General features: G+C 42.8%; 1 protein-coding gene across 25 annotated transcripts in view; it reads left to right on the top strand.

Moving 5' to 3' along the window:
* tcf7l2 (transcription factor 7 like 2) overlaps positions 1-15,256 on the top strand; it is an 89,440-nt gene that overhangs the window by 23,587 nt on the left and 50,597 nt on the right. For 17 of the 25 annotated variants that reach the window (XM_035997335.1, XM_031314902.2, XM_035997334.1 and 14 more), the window contains exons 4-5: positions 6,010-6,111; positions 13,346-13,405. In XM_035997335.1, coding sequence (XP_035853228.1) covers positions 6,010-6,111; positions 13,346-13,405 — 162 coding nt within the window. The remainder of the gene's footprint in view (positions 1-6,009; positions 6,112-13,345; positions 13,406-15,256) is intronic. The other 8 variants (XM_031314911.2, XM_031314909.2, XM_031314910.2 and 5 more) reach the window with 1 other exon arrangement.

The raw sequence follows: 15,256 nt of genomic DNA, 5'->3' as shown, positions 1-15,256 counted from the left end.
GTTTTGGGCTGAGAACTTGAACTGAGAACTCTGTATGTGCATCCGGGTGTGTGTAATCTTTGCTATAATCTATCGTCATCTAATCAATTTAATTAAAGGTAGTGAACTACATTTGTGCTAAACTTTTGACAAGTGGACAATTTTGTCCCCTTGTGATTGTTGCAGACAGATTTGATGTTGCACAATCCTTTGAAACTTTCCGGTCAATCAGCTGGTGTTTAAACAGGACATTTGCCCACACTTGCTAAGTAAACAGTGTCAGAGCAAAGCCATACTTATCTCATGAACCAGTGTTTAAGAGAGCGAAACTAACTTCCAGAACAGGCCAGATAAAAGTCAAGTGTTCATGGAAATAAGTCTAAAGAAAGGCCACCAAACAGATCAGTTAAAAACTAAGCAATCTCCCCTTTTTTTTCTCAAAGACTGCAATACTTTCTGAGATATTATGAACAATAGTAGTTTCTACAGACAGTAATATCTGAGTTGGGTGGAGAGGAAGGAGCGGTAATTTGCTCATTCTCCATGTGGAAAATATGCTTTTATGAAAGTGTTGTGTTGAGTTTTTCTGCAAGACAGAGAGAGAAGGGGAGTTTAAGGTGGAGGTGGAGATTGTTGGCAAAGGGAATAGGGGTAGAGAAGGTGAGGAGGGGAGGTTTTGGATCAGGTCGGTGGCCCCAGTGCTGTCAGGGCCAGTGGGACCCCCAAGCGGTTCTGGCTTTGGAGTAAATATGGGCCCAGCGGACCCCTTCCTGCCCCAAACCCCAGGCCTTCCCACATTCCACTTTTATTTTCCTGGTTGCAAAATGCCTCTGGCTATTAGAGCAGGTGGGGTGTGTTTTTTTGTCTTTATTATTTACTCATAAAATGTGCATTAGTAGAACTAAAGCAGCCATGATAGGCACTATTGTGTCTAACTTTCTCCCAGTTTTGTCAAGGTATTAATCGTTTTACAGTAAACCCATTCCTCCAAAACCAGGTACACCGAATCAGACACAACAATGTATCATATAGCTGAGTAGACTGGTGAGTTCTTTTATAACCAGGGAGATTGGTCTGTGTTGCATTAAGGTTCTTCTTCCCTCAATTACAGAAAATTACTGTCCCTCTCTCAACAAATTAGATGTTTGTATAAGCACGTGTATGCTTCTTCTCTGGCACCTGTGAGTGAGGACAAAGACTGCCGGCAACATCCGCAACAGATCAAGACAATATGCTCAGCTCTAGTTTTTAACGGGATAAAATTGTGGTCAAACTAGATAGACTAATCTTTTAAGCTTGGTGCAGTTTACTTGCAGAGCTATGAATGGGCTCCTCTTACTAGTCTTGATCATTTCAGACTTAAATTAAGCTCTTTAGAGTAGCAGTCCAATTGGTGTAATCTGCAAGCTGTCAATCCCATCTCTGAGCGCTCTCCCAGAGGAGCTGCCGGGCCTGTTGACCAAAGTATGTTGAGCGAGTAAGCATGTACAGTAAGTCAGGGTGTCACTGTGAATGTCTATGTGTTATCTGTAAATCTGCCTATGACGCCCTTGTAGAGCTATGTCATGTCTGTCATATGAGGCGGTCACAGATGGGTCGAAGATCTGCTGGACTCTCTAGAGCAACACCCAGTATCCATATGCTGACTCTAAACCCAAGCTGCTATATGCCTGTCTGTCTCTGCCCCTCTGTCTCCCCTCCTTTCTCACATTGCTCATATGGCTGGGATGCTCGATGGAGCCCCAGTGGTCCTCATCATCTGTCCCTCGGTTCCCTGCTGGAAAGTGGACCAGTGTTTGGGAGCCACATTGGCACATAAGGATCTCTGTTTGCTTGATTGGTCTGAAGCCCTCTGCTCTTAATCCAAAACAAAACGAACAAGCCCTGCGGTGGCTGCTGCTCTAGCCGCCAGGCTGCATGTGATAAACACATCAGATGGGGGCTTTATGAAAAAAGGAGCTGGTAGTTGACAGGAAAGGGGCGGATCAATCCTGCTCTTTCCTTGTCTGTCATTCTCACTTGATACATCAAAAATGTATGAGTAATACTTCTCCCCCCCTCCTTCTTTGTCAATAGCAAGTATTGACGTTTAGTTAATGTTTGATAGGATGTGGAAATGATGGGTTATATTTGGGAGGATCAGAGTCTAGCACCGGTACCAGGTTTAGGCCAAATTGCTTCTGTGCTTCTTGTTGAATTAGTAACAACAGTGGTGAGAGCCGGTGTGCAGACATGTGAGGATGATGTGTGAGCGCTCAGGATGCCACTCCAATTGTCTTGAACTTACTTCCCCTCTGCACGAGCTGTGACACCGGGACCAGGGCTTCAGCTTGTTTTCAATTCGATGACAGTCAGTGTGGATCTGGGTTAACACTCTGTAGCTCATAACATGCCAGACCTTGGTGCAGCAGCAGTAACTCACATATGGGCGAGTAGTCCAGCATGCAAATAGAAAGCACCTACTCAGATGTAGTATAGTAAAACAAATATATCTGAAACAAGTAGCAGATTAATTGATCAACTGAGCATTTTGTACAGCTATTTTTTTAATTTTATTTTTCCAATACTGTAACAGGATCCTTAAACATTAATGCCTTTAATTAAACTGAAAAAGACACGTGTCTCAGCATAGTGTTTCCATTTCAGCTCAGTGTGAGGGTCTTGCTCTCATTTAAGGTTGCGCTGTTTCTAGTCCTGAGTGGATTTCTACCGAATCTTTGGATGTATTGGTTCTGGCATTCTCAATATAACGATATATATGGGTGTTGGGCGGTTGGTCAGAGAGGACAAGCTATTTGAAGACATCACCACTTTGGCTCTGACAGGCCCGTTTTCTGACTGATTTTATAGACTAAATGGCTAATTGAAAATAGAACACACAAAATAATCAATAAGGAAAGTAAGCATTATTCTGGAAGCAACTCCCCCTCCACCAACTCCCACCCCCCTCCACCAACCCCTTTCTTGTGCTTGGGAAAGCAGTAGAGGACAGGAAAATCGGAACAGTGAGAGTGAGTTCATCCCTGTGTAAGGATTTAGAGGACTCCCTTGTCTTTCACTTCATCAGAGACAATTGAGTCATTCAGCTCCCATTGTGGGGCTGGCCAGGCGAGTAGGGGCTCAGGGTAGGGGAAGAGAAAGGGGGGAGGCTGAAAGGGAGAGGGGCGAAGGAAAAGCCGTCTGCTGCACAACCTGGAGCTGCAGCACAGCCACTGGGTGGCTCTTGCAGGGTGGGGGTCTGTCAAGGGGGGCGTGCTAGTGTTTGTGTGTGTGTGTGGGTGGGTGGGGGGCAGGAAGAGAGACAGAGGAGAGGAGAGAGTTATCCTGGAACTCCGGAGCAATTTGTCACATTGGAATGGCTCTTGAGTTACCCGGGGGGCCCCCTCATAGCGGGAGAGTTTTCAGGTCGCAGAGTGGGAAACAGGGAGGGACTTGGAACAGCAGAGAGGGGTCAGAGGTCATGGCCTACTCAAGACCAGGCGGTGCGTCGGTTAGCAGGGCAGGCGGGTGGGTGGAGGAAGAGGACGGAGGCCAAGAAGGGGGTGGTCGGAAAGCCCGGTGCTTGCCAGGGCACCGTTTTCCTTGGCATGCTTGTAAAACCTGCAGGAGAGATTAGTGTGTGAGAACATTTGCAATAGCAGAGCTGAAGTGGAGCCACTTGTCAGGGCATGCGCTGCGGCACCCTCCCTCTCTGTAGTCTTTCAGTGTCTCTCTACCACACTCAGGGGTGTCACCTTCACGCTCCTTACCCACCTACTCAGATTGTCCTCTCGCTCGACTCCTTCTCCGGCTGCAGCTGTGTTTGAATATTTGCATGTGTGAGCATTTGTGCACACCCAATGGCAGGACTTTCCCATGCTGGATTCACAATTTACCCCCTCTTTTCTCCTGCACTGTCTTCTAGCCCCCCTGGCACCAATGGACACTATCTTGAATTACCTCATAGATGACAGCAGCCCCGTCACTCTCTTCCTCCTCTTTTACTGTTACAACACCACCCCCCTCTTCTCCTCCTCTCTCCCCTTCATGGCAATTAATACCCAGTGTGGGGGGTCCATAAAAAAGACCTCTACTCTGGAGTTTTTACAACCTTTCCTTTTTCCACACTCAGAACATACAAACAAGCATAAACAAACCCAGTTTTTTTAGCAATAAAAAACATCTTGGGGTTATAAATGAGTGGTAGTGGTGGAGAAAGACCAGGCAGCAAACTGTTTTTTCCCTCGCATGGGCTGTAACCGAGGACATGGAGTCAATAACTCCCTCCAGCGTCTACCACTGGCAGGCACCCCACAGTGAACTCTTCGCTAATTACCACTGATTTAGACACAGTCTCAGGAAGGGTCGCGACACACTCACTCTCTGACCAGCTCTGACACACACACACACACACACACACACACACACACACACACACACACACACAGCCTCAGACATGCATTTAAACTAACCGTCAACACAAAGAAATTGGATCTAATGTACCTGCATCACTATACAACTGCCAAACTAAATGATGATTGAAGACTGAAGATCTAATTTATAAAACAGCAATGCCTAATTTTGTCACCAAGTGCCAAAATGTGATCCTGGGCTCTGGGCCAATAATGATGGTGAGATAATTATAAAATGTAACAGGATTGCATGAACCTTTTTAAGGTCTTATGTCATCATTGCAAAGAAGCACATGATCTCAATCCCTCTATATAATTGAATAGAATTATAAAGCATCTTTAAGTGGAGCAACAAACTCCAAACATGTGGATATCAGACGTTGAAATGCACTCCAAAGTTAAGATTTCTCGATCATGTTGAAGGTTTACGTGCAAATGGCATCACAGGCCCAGATCCAAGTCAAAGCTGACCTGTCAGACTGTCAGGGGGTATTTGTTGTGTAATAGAGCAACTTATATGAATATCCATTTAAATAAATTTAAATAAAAACAAAACAAAACACAAAGACTGCTGTTGTGTTACCAAGTGAAGTATCTGTGGCACCAAGCTTACAAAATAGGCCTGTTACACCCCTTTGTATTAATTAGCCAGTAACACTGATTGTTCCTGTTCTTGCATTTGGTGTCTTGAGACAAACAGGTTTTTATTGAGAGCCAAAACAGCTGCTGTGACCGCTTTCCCTCAAAATAGGTGGCCGTGACATTGGTAAACAGTGTCTAGACCACATGCTATAACAAGGTCAAGACTTGGCTGTCGATGGCCGAAAAATCTACAGAGAATTTGCTGTATGGCCAATATATAAAGATACAAGGTAGTCCATTTTAGGTAATACCGTCAATGCAGCACATGTCATCAAATTAAAAGGGCTCCACCCATTTTATAACAGACAGATGTTTCTCATGACCCTTGTTTTGGCTTATCTGTTTGTGTGTGTGTGTGTGTGTGTGTGTGTGTGTGTGTGTGTGTGAGTGTGAGTGTGAGTGTGTGTGAGAGAGAGACTTCTGATAGAAGCCAAGTAAATCATTTATGGGAGCAGTCAGGAGGTTTAGCCCCAGAGGAGCGTGGTGAGACGCCACGCTTTAACCTCTTTATGGGTTCCAGTAAAAGTCTTAACAACAGTCACATTTATGACATTAGGTCATCTTAAAGCCAGGAGGAGTGTACAATACTACCTTTAACGTCTGCACTCCCCAAAGTCCAAATTAGTGAGTTAATGAAATGCAAAGTCACCCTTCTGCGACTACACTTTTTGTTTTAAAGAATTCTGTTCACTGAGAAGGAGCCTGGCTACTAAAGGAAGAGTTTTGTTCTGTATATTTCTTAAAATGTGTAATTTGATTTTCACATCTACTGTGTGCACTCCTGCTGGACTCTCACATACATGCTTGAGGCCATCCTCACCCCCATCCATCAGCCGCTTTAAGATCTTTATTTACTTTCCCATTTTTTTGAGTTTCCACACCCATGTAAGAAATGTTGTCTCCCTTTTGTCTTATTTTTAATTTGTTCTTTTTGCTTTCTGCATTGTTAACATGTTTTGTTTGTTTCTTTCCATTCTGTTTCCTTTCTACCATTCAGTACCTACAGATGAAATGGCCCCTGCTAGATGTTCAACAAGGAGGTCTTCAAAGTAGACAAGCACTTAAAGATGCCAGGTCCCCATCACCGGCACACATTGTTGTAAGTAACACTCCGCCTGGTACTTTTCTTCTTTCACCAGCTCTTCTTCCCTTATTCATGACAAAAAAAGACAAACAAACCCTGCTTCTCTTCTCTTATCCATCCTGAAAACTTATTCAGTGTTAAAGCCCTCCCCTTCCCCATATGAATGGATGTTTTGACTGAAAATATATCCTTTATTTACCCCTTATCACAGTCACTAACACACCCAGTCAGTTTTATGTAAACTTGTAAACTCATGTAAATTTTGACAACGAAAGTTCTCTGGATCCCAGAAAGTATAGCTTTCATCTGTTAGTAAATGATCAGGAGGCGAATGGCACTGGGGGCTGCCACTGTGGCAGGTGCAGCAGTTGTTCTTTGGACAGCCACGCCGCCTGTAATCCCAGAGAAAATGATTACTCCCAGCCCAGCCTTGTACTGAGCTGGAAGATTATGAAAAACTGGTCTAATATTGACAACTTTTTCACGAGAATGAGCTAATGCTGGGCTGCTAACATATTGTCTTTAAGGGAAGTGTGGGCGTTCCTTCAACACTGATTACCCTGTCCATGGAGTTAGAGGAGTAGTCTGGCAGGAGAGTTGGCTGGACAGCCATAGGGGCATACGCAGTACATACACATAACAGAGCATCCACCCCAGGCATGTCAATATCTAAGAGGCAAGCAGCTCTACAATGAACAGTTGAACATGAACTTAGTATATGTATATATATAGCTAAAGGCATAAAGTTTTCAGAAGGTCAGCGGAAAGGTTGAACATTGGGAGGTGTGCGTATGTGGTCACAGGGTTAGTGAGCCAGGAAAATCAATGAGAGTGGGGATTGAGCAGAATTAGTGAGGTGATCATCATGAATGCCCCAGGCCATTATTGGCACAGTTGTTACTTTTGTTTTGGAGTCGTGCATCTTCTACATATTGTTATGAAAATTTGAAAAGCGCATAACGATTTAAGATGGAGAAGCCTTACAAGTTTGTGTGCGCATGAATAGAATATCTCCTGTGGTAACCGTTCAGCGCTGAAGCTAATAATACATGGCAGACCCTTTTTTGTTTATGCACTCTGTGCAACAACACAGTTAGTAGTCGTTATGGCTCTGGAACTCACAGGAGGAAGCGATGATTTTTTTATCACACAAATTGCATTGTCAAGATAGTGTCCCTCTGAGTCATATTTGACATTTGATCAGTTCAGTTACTTTTATGGTCCGTGATAAATACCATCTTGAAGTTACTCAAAAGTTGGCAAGCCAAGGCCTCCTTGGTATTTTGCCCATTTAAGTTAAGCACTTAAAATAGCAGGAGCTGACAAGGCTGTTTATTTGAAACAGAAACCTTGTCAAAAGTTGTGTTTAAGACAAAGAGCTAGCAATGACAGCGTTATTCTGAACAAGCTAAGGCCCTCCTTATCTTTCCCTGCGATGCTAGTGTTATTTTTATACCAAAGAGTTCAGGGGCCTCTTCATACTCTGTTATTTTAGGAGACACTGAGAAAAGAGTCCCAACTCCTATGAAGCCATTAAACTGGTCGTAGGCAGCAGAAGCTGCAGGTAAATACTTGAGGTTTTATCCTGCTATGAGTCATATGGCTGTAAATACTTACCACCTCACATCCACCTAAACTCCTGCTGTTCGATTCCCTTTTAAAGGAAGTTTGAGAACAAGTAAAGTGTAATGGTTGCAGCTCAACTTTTCAGAATGCATTAGTGATGCCATTTTATATACATTTCTGTTGTAATATTTTGTTCTAAATTTAGATTGCTTAATGACTAATTGTGTGCTCCATTGATCTAAAATTATAACATAACACATTTGGCTTTTTTTTGTTGGCAAAATTAATTCAAGCCTCTATTTTCCACAATGTACACAGAAGGTGGTAATACAAACAGTCAGACATGCAACACTAACAGGCTTGGAACAAAGAGGCAACACCACAACAGAAACTGGCTGTAGGGCGAAAAACAAACTTGAAACAACGAAGATGGACAACCAGTCAGATGGAAAACATAAGCTTGCACATTGCTGGAGTATAAATCCATTCACAACAACACAATGGAGTGACTGTAACTATTGAGTTACATGAAAATACAATACATACAAAAATGCGTAATAAGTGACTGATTTGCGAGATGTAAAAACCAACATATCGGCAAACATGTTCCTTGGGCCGAGGTATAACGGATTCAATTTGGTCCTGATTGGGATCTGAGGTTTCCGCCCTTAGATGGCAATATAGCCACAACTAAAATTAAGTTAAGAGACTAGAGCTGCAAAGATGAAACAATAATCAATTAGTTGTCAGCTATTAAATTAATTGCCAACTATTTTGATCATTGATTAATCACTAACAATCAGTCACTTTTCATTAAAAAAAAATTCTCTGATTTCAACTTCTTAAATGTGAATATTTTCTAGTTTCTTCACTCCTCTATGATAGTAAACTGTATATCTTTGAGTTGTGGACAAGACATTTGAGGACGTCATCTTGGACTTCGGAAAACACTGATCGACATTTTTCACAATTTTCTGACAATGTATAGACCAAACAACTAATCGATTAATTGAGAAAATAATGGACAGATTAATTGACAATGAAAATAATCGTTAGTTGCAGCCCTATACTGTAAGAGACTGCAGGGTCAATAACAGTTGGATTTGATGATAAATAACTCACTATCTGAAATTTTAATGAACCTTCTGGTTTCTTTCTTTCTTTGGGCTTTAGTTTGAAGCAGAAAAACAGAAACAAAAGCAGAACGGACCAGTGGGAGCGCTATTAAACTGATGTCGTGATTAGTACTGACACTGATCAATATGAGAGAATACATTGTAATATTTGTGGTCATATTGCCCAGCCCTAGTGTGATCTGTTTGATAGAGTACACAGGCTGGTAAGATCAGAGGCATTGCAGCATCGCTGCGTAGGCACACATCTTGCTGTTAGCACCACTGATATATTGAATGTGAAATGCAGCTTGTATAGTTGCCGCTCCTGCCATCCTGCTCCAGCATCCACCTCTGACTGAGATGGAAGTGTTATTGAATGTTTCCCTGGTTTGCATCATACCGTCTGTTGTACATATAGAAAAGACAGGTAACTGTGGACAGCATTGTGCTTGCCAATGATAACCCCACACGGACTCCCGCTGGTGTCACTCAATCAGTCAAGCTTTTCTTTTATACCAGAACATGTATCCCTGCATGTTCCAGTATGTGATCCCCTTTTCAAAAAATCAGTAAACAGTAGTTTCTTTTTGTTTACTAATGCAAAGAAACGCACCTTGGTCTCTCCATGGCTTTAGCGCTAGCAGGCTGCATAAGCAGTGATAAGAAGCCGTCGATTGGCCTGCAAGATAACAGCAATCTGAAACCTAAGTGACCCCGAGACTGTTGAAACAACAATAGAAAGACAGTGAGAGATAGACGGTAAGATAACGATGGCTGTAGATAAAGCCTGTTGGAAAGTTGTGGCTGAGGGGATGGATGGAAGAAAGATCGACAGGGACGGAGATGCAGACAGACGGTCTCATTTCTGGCTGGAAGGCTTAGTCGAGGTGGATCAGCCGAGAAACGAGGAAGTGACCTCACGCAGGCTGGTCTTTCTGAGGGCGCGCTGTATGCCCCTGTTTACCATGCTCTCGAAGGGGGTCACGCAGGACCCTTTGAAGTGCTTGACCACCCCGCAGGCAGCCTAAAAACCTGCCGCTGCTGAACTTTTAGGCCATTGGCTGAAAGTTATTCAATATTTATCCACCTATTGATGTGTATTGTTTGAGGGAGAGACTCCCAAGAAACATTTGTATGCCTCACACAGCTCCTGAGGGAAAGATCATAAACAGTCCTTGCTTTGTCAACATGCCTTTTATTGTGATGTTTTAATTTGACATTGTGGACTTGAAGAGACTTTTCGGATACTTAGCAGGAAGTAGCTTAAAGCTGGTGGCCGAATTTAGAAAGTGATGTGTGTGTGTGTGTTTTTCTTTTACCACTTTTACATTTGCAAGTCCATTACTTAAAGTGTGTATGTGTTGATATCAACAAAAGTGCAGTTAAGGACTCAGCAGGTATCCAAGCTGAAGTTGGTAATGTCATGACATAATTTGGCTAGGTATTAACCCAACTCATCTCAGTCATGCTATCAAACATGTTCTAGAATATAGATAAAGAAACAGCACCTCTAGAATGAGATATATAAAAGCATTTAAAACATTCTTCTTATTGAATCACGTTTCTGAACTTTCATAATTCTGTGAATTGGGGCAGAAACATGCAAATGTTGAGGGCATACACACACAAACTACTTTCCTGACATTCACGTGCATACACACATACACACACGCACACACAGCCTTAGAGTCTAGAGCCTAGCCCTGGTCAAACAATGTCTCTATTGTTTTGTGGGCTTTCACTGGCAGCAGGGGACGGCTGGAGTGTTAACCATTTCCCAACTGCGCCTCCCTGTGTGTTATTGTGCGTGTGTCTGTGTGTGTGTGTGTGTGTGTGTGTGTGTCAGAGGTAGTGAAGCATGGGCACAGGGATGAAGAGAGAGGGGGCACTTGCTCCAAGTGTATGGTAATTAGTGTGGAGGAAGTGATGGAATCTGGCCATTTTTATGGCCTGCAAGACCTCCCACCTGAGCCTTTACAACTACTAAACATGCTTATTTCATTCCCATTCAGTCTTGTTTCTCTAACGAATGTGTACTGGAAGGAGGCTGTGTGAAAAGAGCTGGGGTGTTTTTGATATTATTAAACAAACTAACACCGAGCATTCAGAAAAGACACGCCACAATGACTCTTTGGATACCAACAATGGGCCAAAGGACTAGATGGGCATGCGACTGCTACTCTAGGTTTGTGTTAGAAAAGACAGAGCCAGGATCACATTCACCTTCCTTGACCGCGTCTCTGTCCATTTTTAGAGGAATGGGGATAAAGGGGGCTTCCTGTGGTCTGAATGGGCCATGCACCTGGGCTAGGCAGACAATTGCCCAGAACTCTGGGATGCCTGGCCACCTCAGCTGTTAATGAGCGACCCTGTGGTCAGCAGGCACCACCCACACACAGTCTATAGGCTTTACATAGAAGGCTTTTTCTATCCTGACTTATGCCAACCTTAAACTGCACTTTCCCACCGCATTTTAAGCCTTTTTCCAAATAACCTCTCCCCCGCTTTTGTCTTCTTTCTCTGCATGCATCCATCCACCCGTAACCTTTGCTGCAACAGAAAGCTCATGTCTCACACATGTAGTTATTGCAGTGGTCGCTTTTGGCATATTAGGACTATTAATATGACACATTCCCGTAAATAATTTCTCAATTGATTTTCAGAACTATATATATAGATATATATATATATATATCTATATATATAGCCCAGTTCTTTTGGGCACACAATCCAGAGCTGAGATAGAGACCATTGTGCCTGTCAGCTGTCTCTCACTGTCTACTACAAACAAGACAGTAGCTCAAGGGGTCACACTTACATCATTGGCTCGGGCCAAAAATGCGAGGCCGTCGAGACGTAGCGTCAGGCCCGGGAGCTGTGACAATGAAAATGAGAGCACCTCAGTCATTGTATCTGTCCGGCAGTCTGGACGGCCGCTTGTTCCCACAGACAATCCACTCAGTGTTGGCTTAGTCAGCAACAAAACCACAACATTGACCGAAGAGTTCTCCTTACTTTATGGACTTAACAGTACACCTAAACATTTTAAAGTAAAGGTACCTGATTAATTGCCATGAGGGCCCTTTGGATTAAATAATGATGCTAGTGGTAAGGGCCAACTGACCAGAATCCAAAATTTAAAACATTTATTTATGTATTGAATGTGCGAAGAACATTGTTAAGGAGCTTCTCCATTACATTTTACTGTAGGAAACGTGAACAGCAGCTTTTTGTATTGTCTCTGTGTGTTTCTGTGTGGGTGTGAATAGCTCTAGGACCATTGTCGTCTATTTTCCCTGCTCTGGTATTTGACCGTCGAATAACCCTTGTGAACTTAAGCTACCCGAGGGAATGTGTGATACTATGTTGGACATGCACATTTAAAAGGATAATACATATTTGTATCTGTGTGTGTGTGTGTGTGTGTGTGTGTCACCAATAACCACAGTGTTCACTGTCTAGCTGTTATGAAAAGTTATCTAGCTGGCCCCGGGGTCAAGCACAAGTACAAATAGAACTCAGTGATCTTGCTGCACAGAAAGCGACTTGCACAGTAGCTTTTAGTTATTGGAGCCCTTCAGTAAACTAAAGGCCCTGTTGCTTTTCTCTGCATGTTCTGAGACTTCCACTAGCATGTCCTTTCTTCCTTAGGAAATCAATAACTCCCTTTCTCTATTTTCTTTCTCTTCCTTCCCTGTCCTTTCCTCTATCGTCTCCTGACATATCTCTGAGACATGTGAGATCTGATCTTTTGCTCTTAGGAGCAGTAGGTACAAATCTGCCAGGTAAATCTCTGAATGCCTCCTCCTCTTAAGAAACTAATATCGTTACAGCTAGTAAAACTAGGCAGTTCACAACTTCAGTTTTAGTGTACACAGTGAAGTGATAAAAATAGTAGACATGACTGCTCTGGGGAACTGTAGTCAGCACACTTTCTGAGTGTCATTTACTTTATAAATGCACTTTTAACAGCTTTAACATCAAGAAAAACATGACCCCGGCACTCAGTTGATATTACTTACTCCTCCGTGCCAGATCATGATATTTAAAGCTTGAGAAAAACTGTGCCAAAACTTTGGTAACAGTGGATCCCCAGACCAGCTGACTGCTCTTTAAGGTCTGTGAAGCTGTGGATGCTGAGCAGATACAATGTTTTACCAAAGTGAAATATTGTTTTAACAACCAGCCAGCCAGTTCCAACAGCCATGTAACCAGTGCAGAGCAAGTGTTCTCCTATTCTATCTGTGTAAGATTAGTAATAATGGGGCAGAACATGCACCCAGGAGAAAGCTGAGCCAGCAGAGACGAGGCAGTAGTTTAAATAACTAAAAAGCCGGGGGATGCATTATTTCCAGGGAGAACATGTTTCTTTTGCATAAAACCTGGCCAGCTAGGATTGTGTGTGTGTGTGGTGTGTGGTGTGTGTGTGTGTGTCTCTCTCTGTGTGTGTCTCTGTGTGTGTGTGTGTGTGTGTGTGTGTGTGTGTGTGTGTGAAAGAGAGGGAGCGAACAAGAGATGGAGAGCTGATATAATTGTGTGACTTGGGAACATCCATCTTTGCCTTTCAGGGGCCCTTCTGCTGGGAATTCCCCGGACAGTCAGATCTGAGCCTTCACCAATTTCATTTGGTGAGAGACCTTTGAATTCCAAAAATATCTTGTTGGATTTTTTTGGCTGATTCCACACGCAAATTAACAACTGATAATTGATGATTTTAAAACAAAAATAATGAATGAATAACCTAAATTCTGGTGATGATGATAATAATAATCATGCTGTGTTGTGCTTTGTGCTATAATTCAGTGCTGCTGCTTTGTTGCTGGTGTGCTTTTTAATGTCTGAAATGTCAATCCAGGTGATGGGATATTTGTGGGGGAGGGATATTTTGGATGGTACATGCCTCATACATTTAAAGTGCCAGCTCTGTGTCATCTTTTTGTGGGCAGTGTGTTTAAATACAGTGTTTAGCTTCTCTCTGTCGCGCCAGCAAGGAGAGCAGCAGAGGTCTGCCGAGATCCGCCGGATGACGCAAAACGGGTCACAGAGGTTCGCCGAGATCGGCGCTACGGAGAGAAGCCAAACACCATTCATCTAAACACACTGTCCACACAAAGATGACACAGAGATGGTTTTAAATCGGCAAAGTATCCCTTTCAACACTAAGCAGAGACGACTTTCAAGCTTCACGGTGTAGTCAAGGTGTTTTCTTGTTCAGCTTTGTTTGGCTTTTAACTCATTTCTGTGTGTTAAGGATTCTGTTTGCCTTCTTTATTTGTCTTAATACTAACCGGTCTCAGATTCTGGATCGTCCTTTTAGCTTTGGGGTTCATTGTGGATGTATTTGATATCGAATTAGCCTACAATTCACCAGCAGCAAAAGGCAGTCTTTCTGTTGTTTGTATTTCTTTGAGAAGCTGTTTTGTGGATGTAAACACACACTGTTCACATCCACTGGTTGAAGATGTGACGTAACACTGCATGTCCTCTAATTTAAAATAACTCTGAATCCTCTGTCATTGTCCTGCAACTCTAAAAAAAAAAATCCCTGGAATACAAGCTGTAATTGAAAAAGCGTAAAGTTAGTCTTGATTTGACTGCAGAGCTGACATGCTGAGGACATCAATAAGCCTTGTTATGGTTTGCTTCAGTTAGACTGTGTGAAGCTGGATAGACGCTGACATTATGAAGCCCAAAGGATAACTAAATCCCTCTGAGGCGACCATGGCTCTGTGGATTGCCTACTTGAATTGTTTGACTAATCAATTGCTTGTTGATTTTGCTAACTCTGCAGGGCCTTTGTTGCCAGTAAATAACTAAAAAAAAAAAAAAAAAGAAAGAAAGAAGGTAAATCATGTTTTATTGTGCAAATAGCTATTAATATGATTGTGCAGTCTACTAGGATTTAAAAAAACAAACATTCACCTCACCATGTAAACTTGCTGCCTGCCTCCCCTTCCCTCTCTTATACAAGCTCTTTTGCTAGAACTTGTTTGACAAGGTCTGGCAGGATCACTGTTGGGTGTGCCTGTCTTTCTGCGTGTGTTTGTGTCTTACAAACACACCTTTGTCTACACCAGCGCATATGTAGTATCACTGCGTCTAAGTTGTGACTTGAGTTTTAGATGACAGGACGTCAGCTATGTCAGGTCAGGTTATAACTTTCATGTGCATACAACAGCATGAACTCATCTAACCCACACACCTGAACTCAGAAGGCTTTTAGAGAGATGTGGTAACCATAGGTTGGTCATAGTTAATGTGCACAAAGAACTAGGATCAAGGTTCACAAATGTTATTGATAAATAATCTAATTTATGATGAACCACTCCTAACAGACACTTTGACAAATTTCCCCAGATAGCACGATTCCCCGGCTGCTTTCTGTGGCCAGCCTCGTGAGCGACGACAGACTCAGCAGCTCCCTACGCTACTGTATTAACACTGGAGGCCGTTTCACAGGGAAACTTGTTTTGACAGAA

This window comes from Sander lucioperca, chromosome 22 (assembly GCF_008315115.2).
Source record: "Sander lucioperca isolate FBNREF2018 chromosome 22, SLUC_FBN_1.2, whole genome shotgun sequence".
NCBI classification, from domain to species: Eukaryota; Metazoa; Chordata; class Actinopteri; order Perciformes; family Percidae; genus Sander; species Sander lucioperca.
Note: the sequence above shows the minus strand (reverse complement) of the source record. Positions and strands in the feature narration are given on the sequence as shown.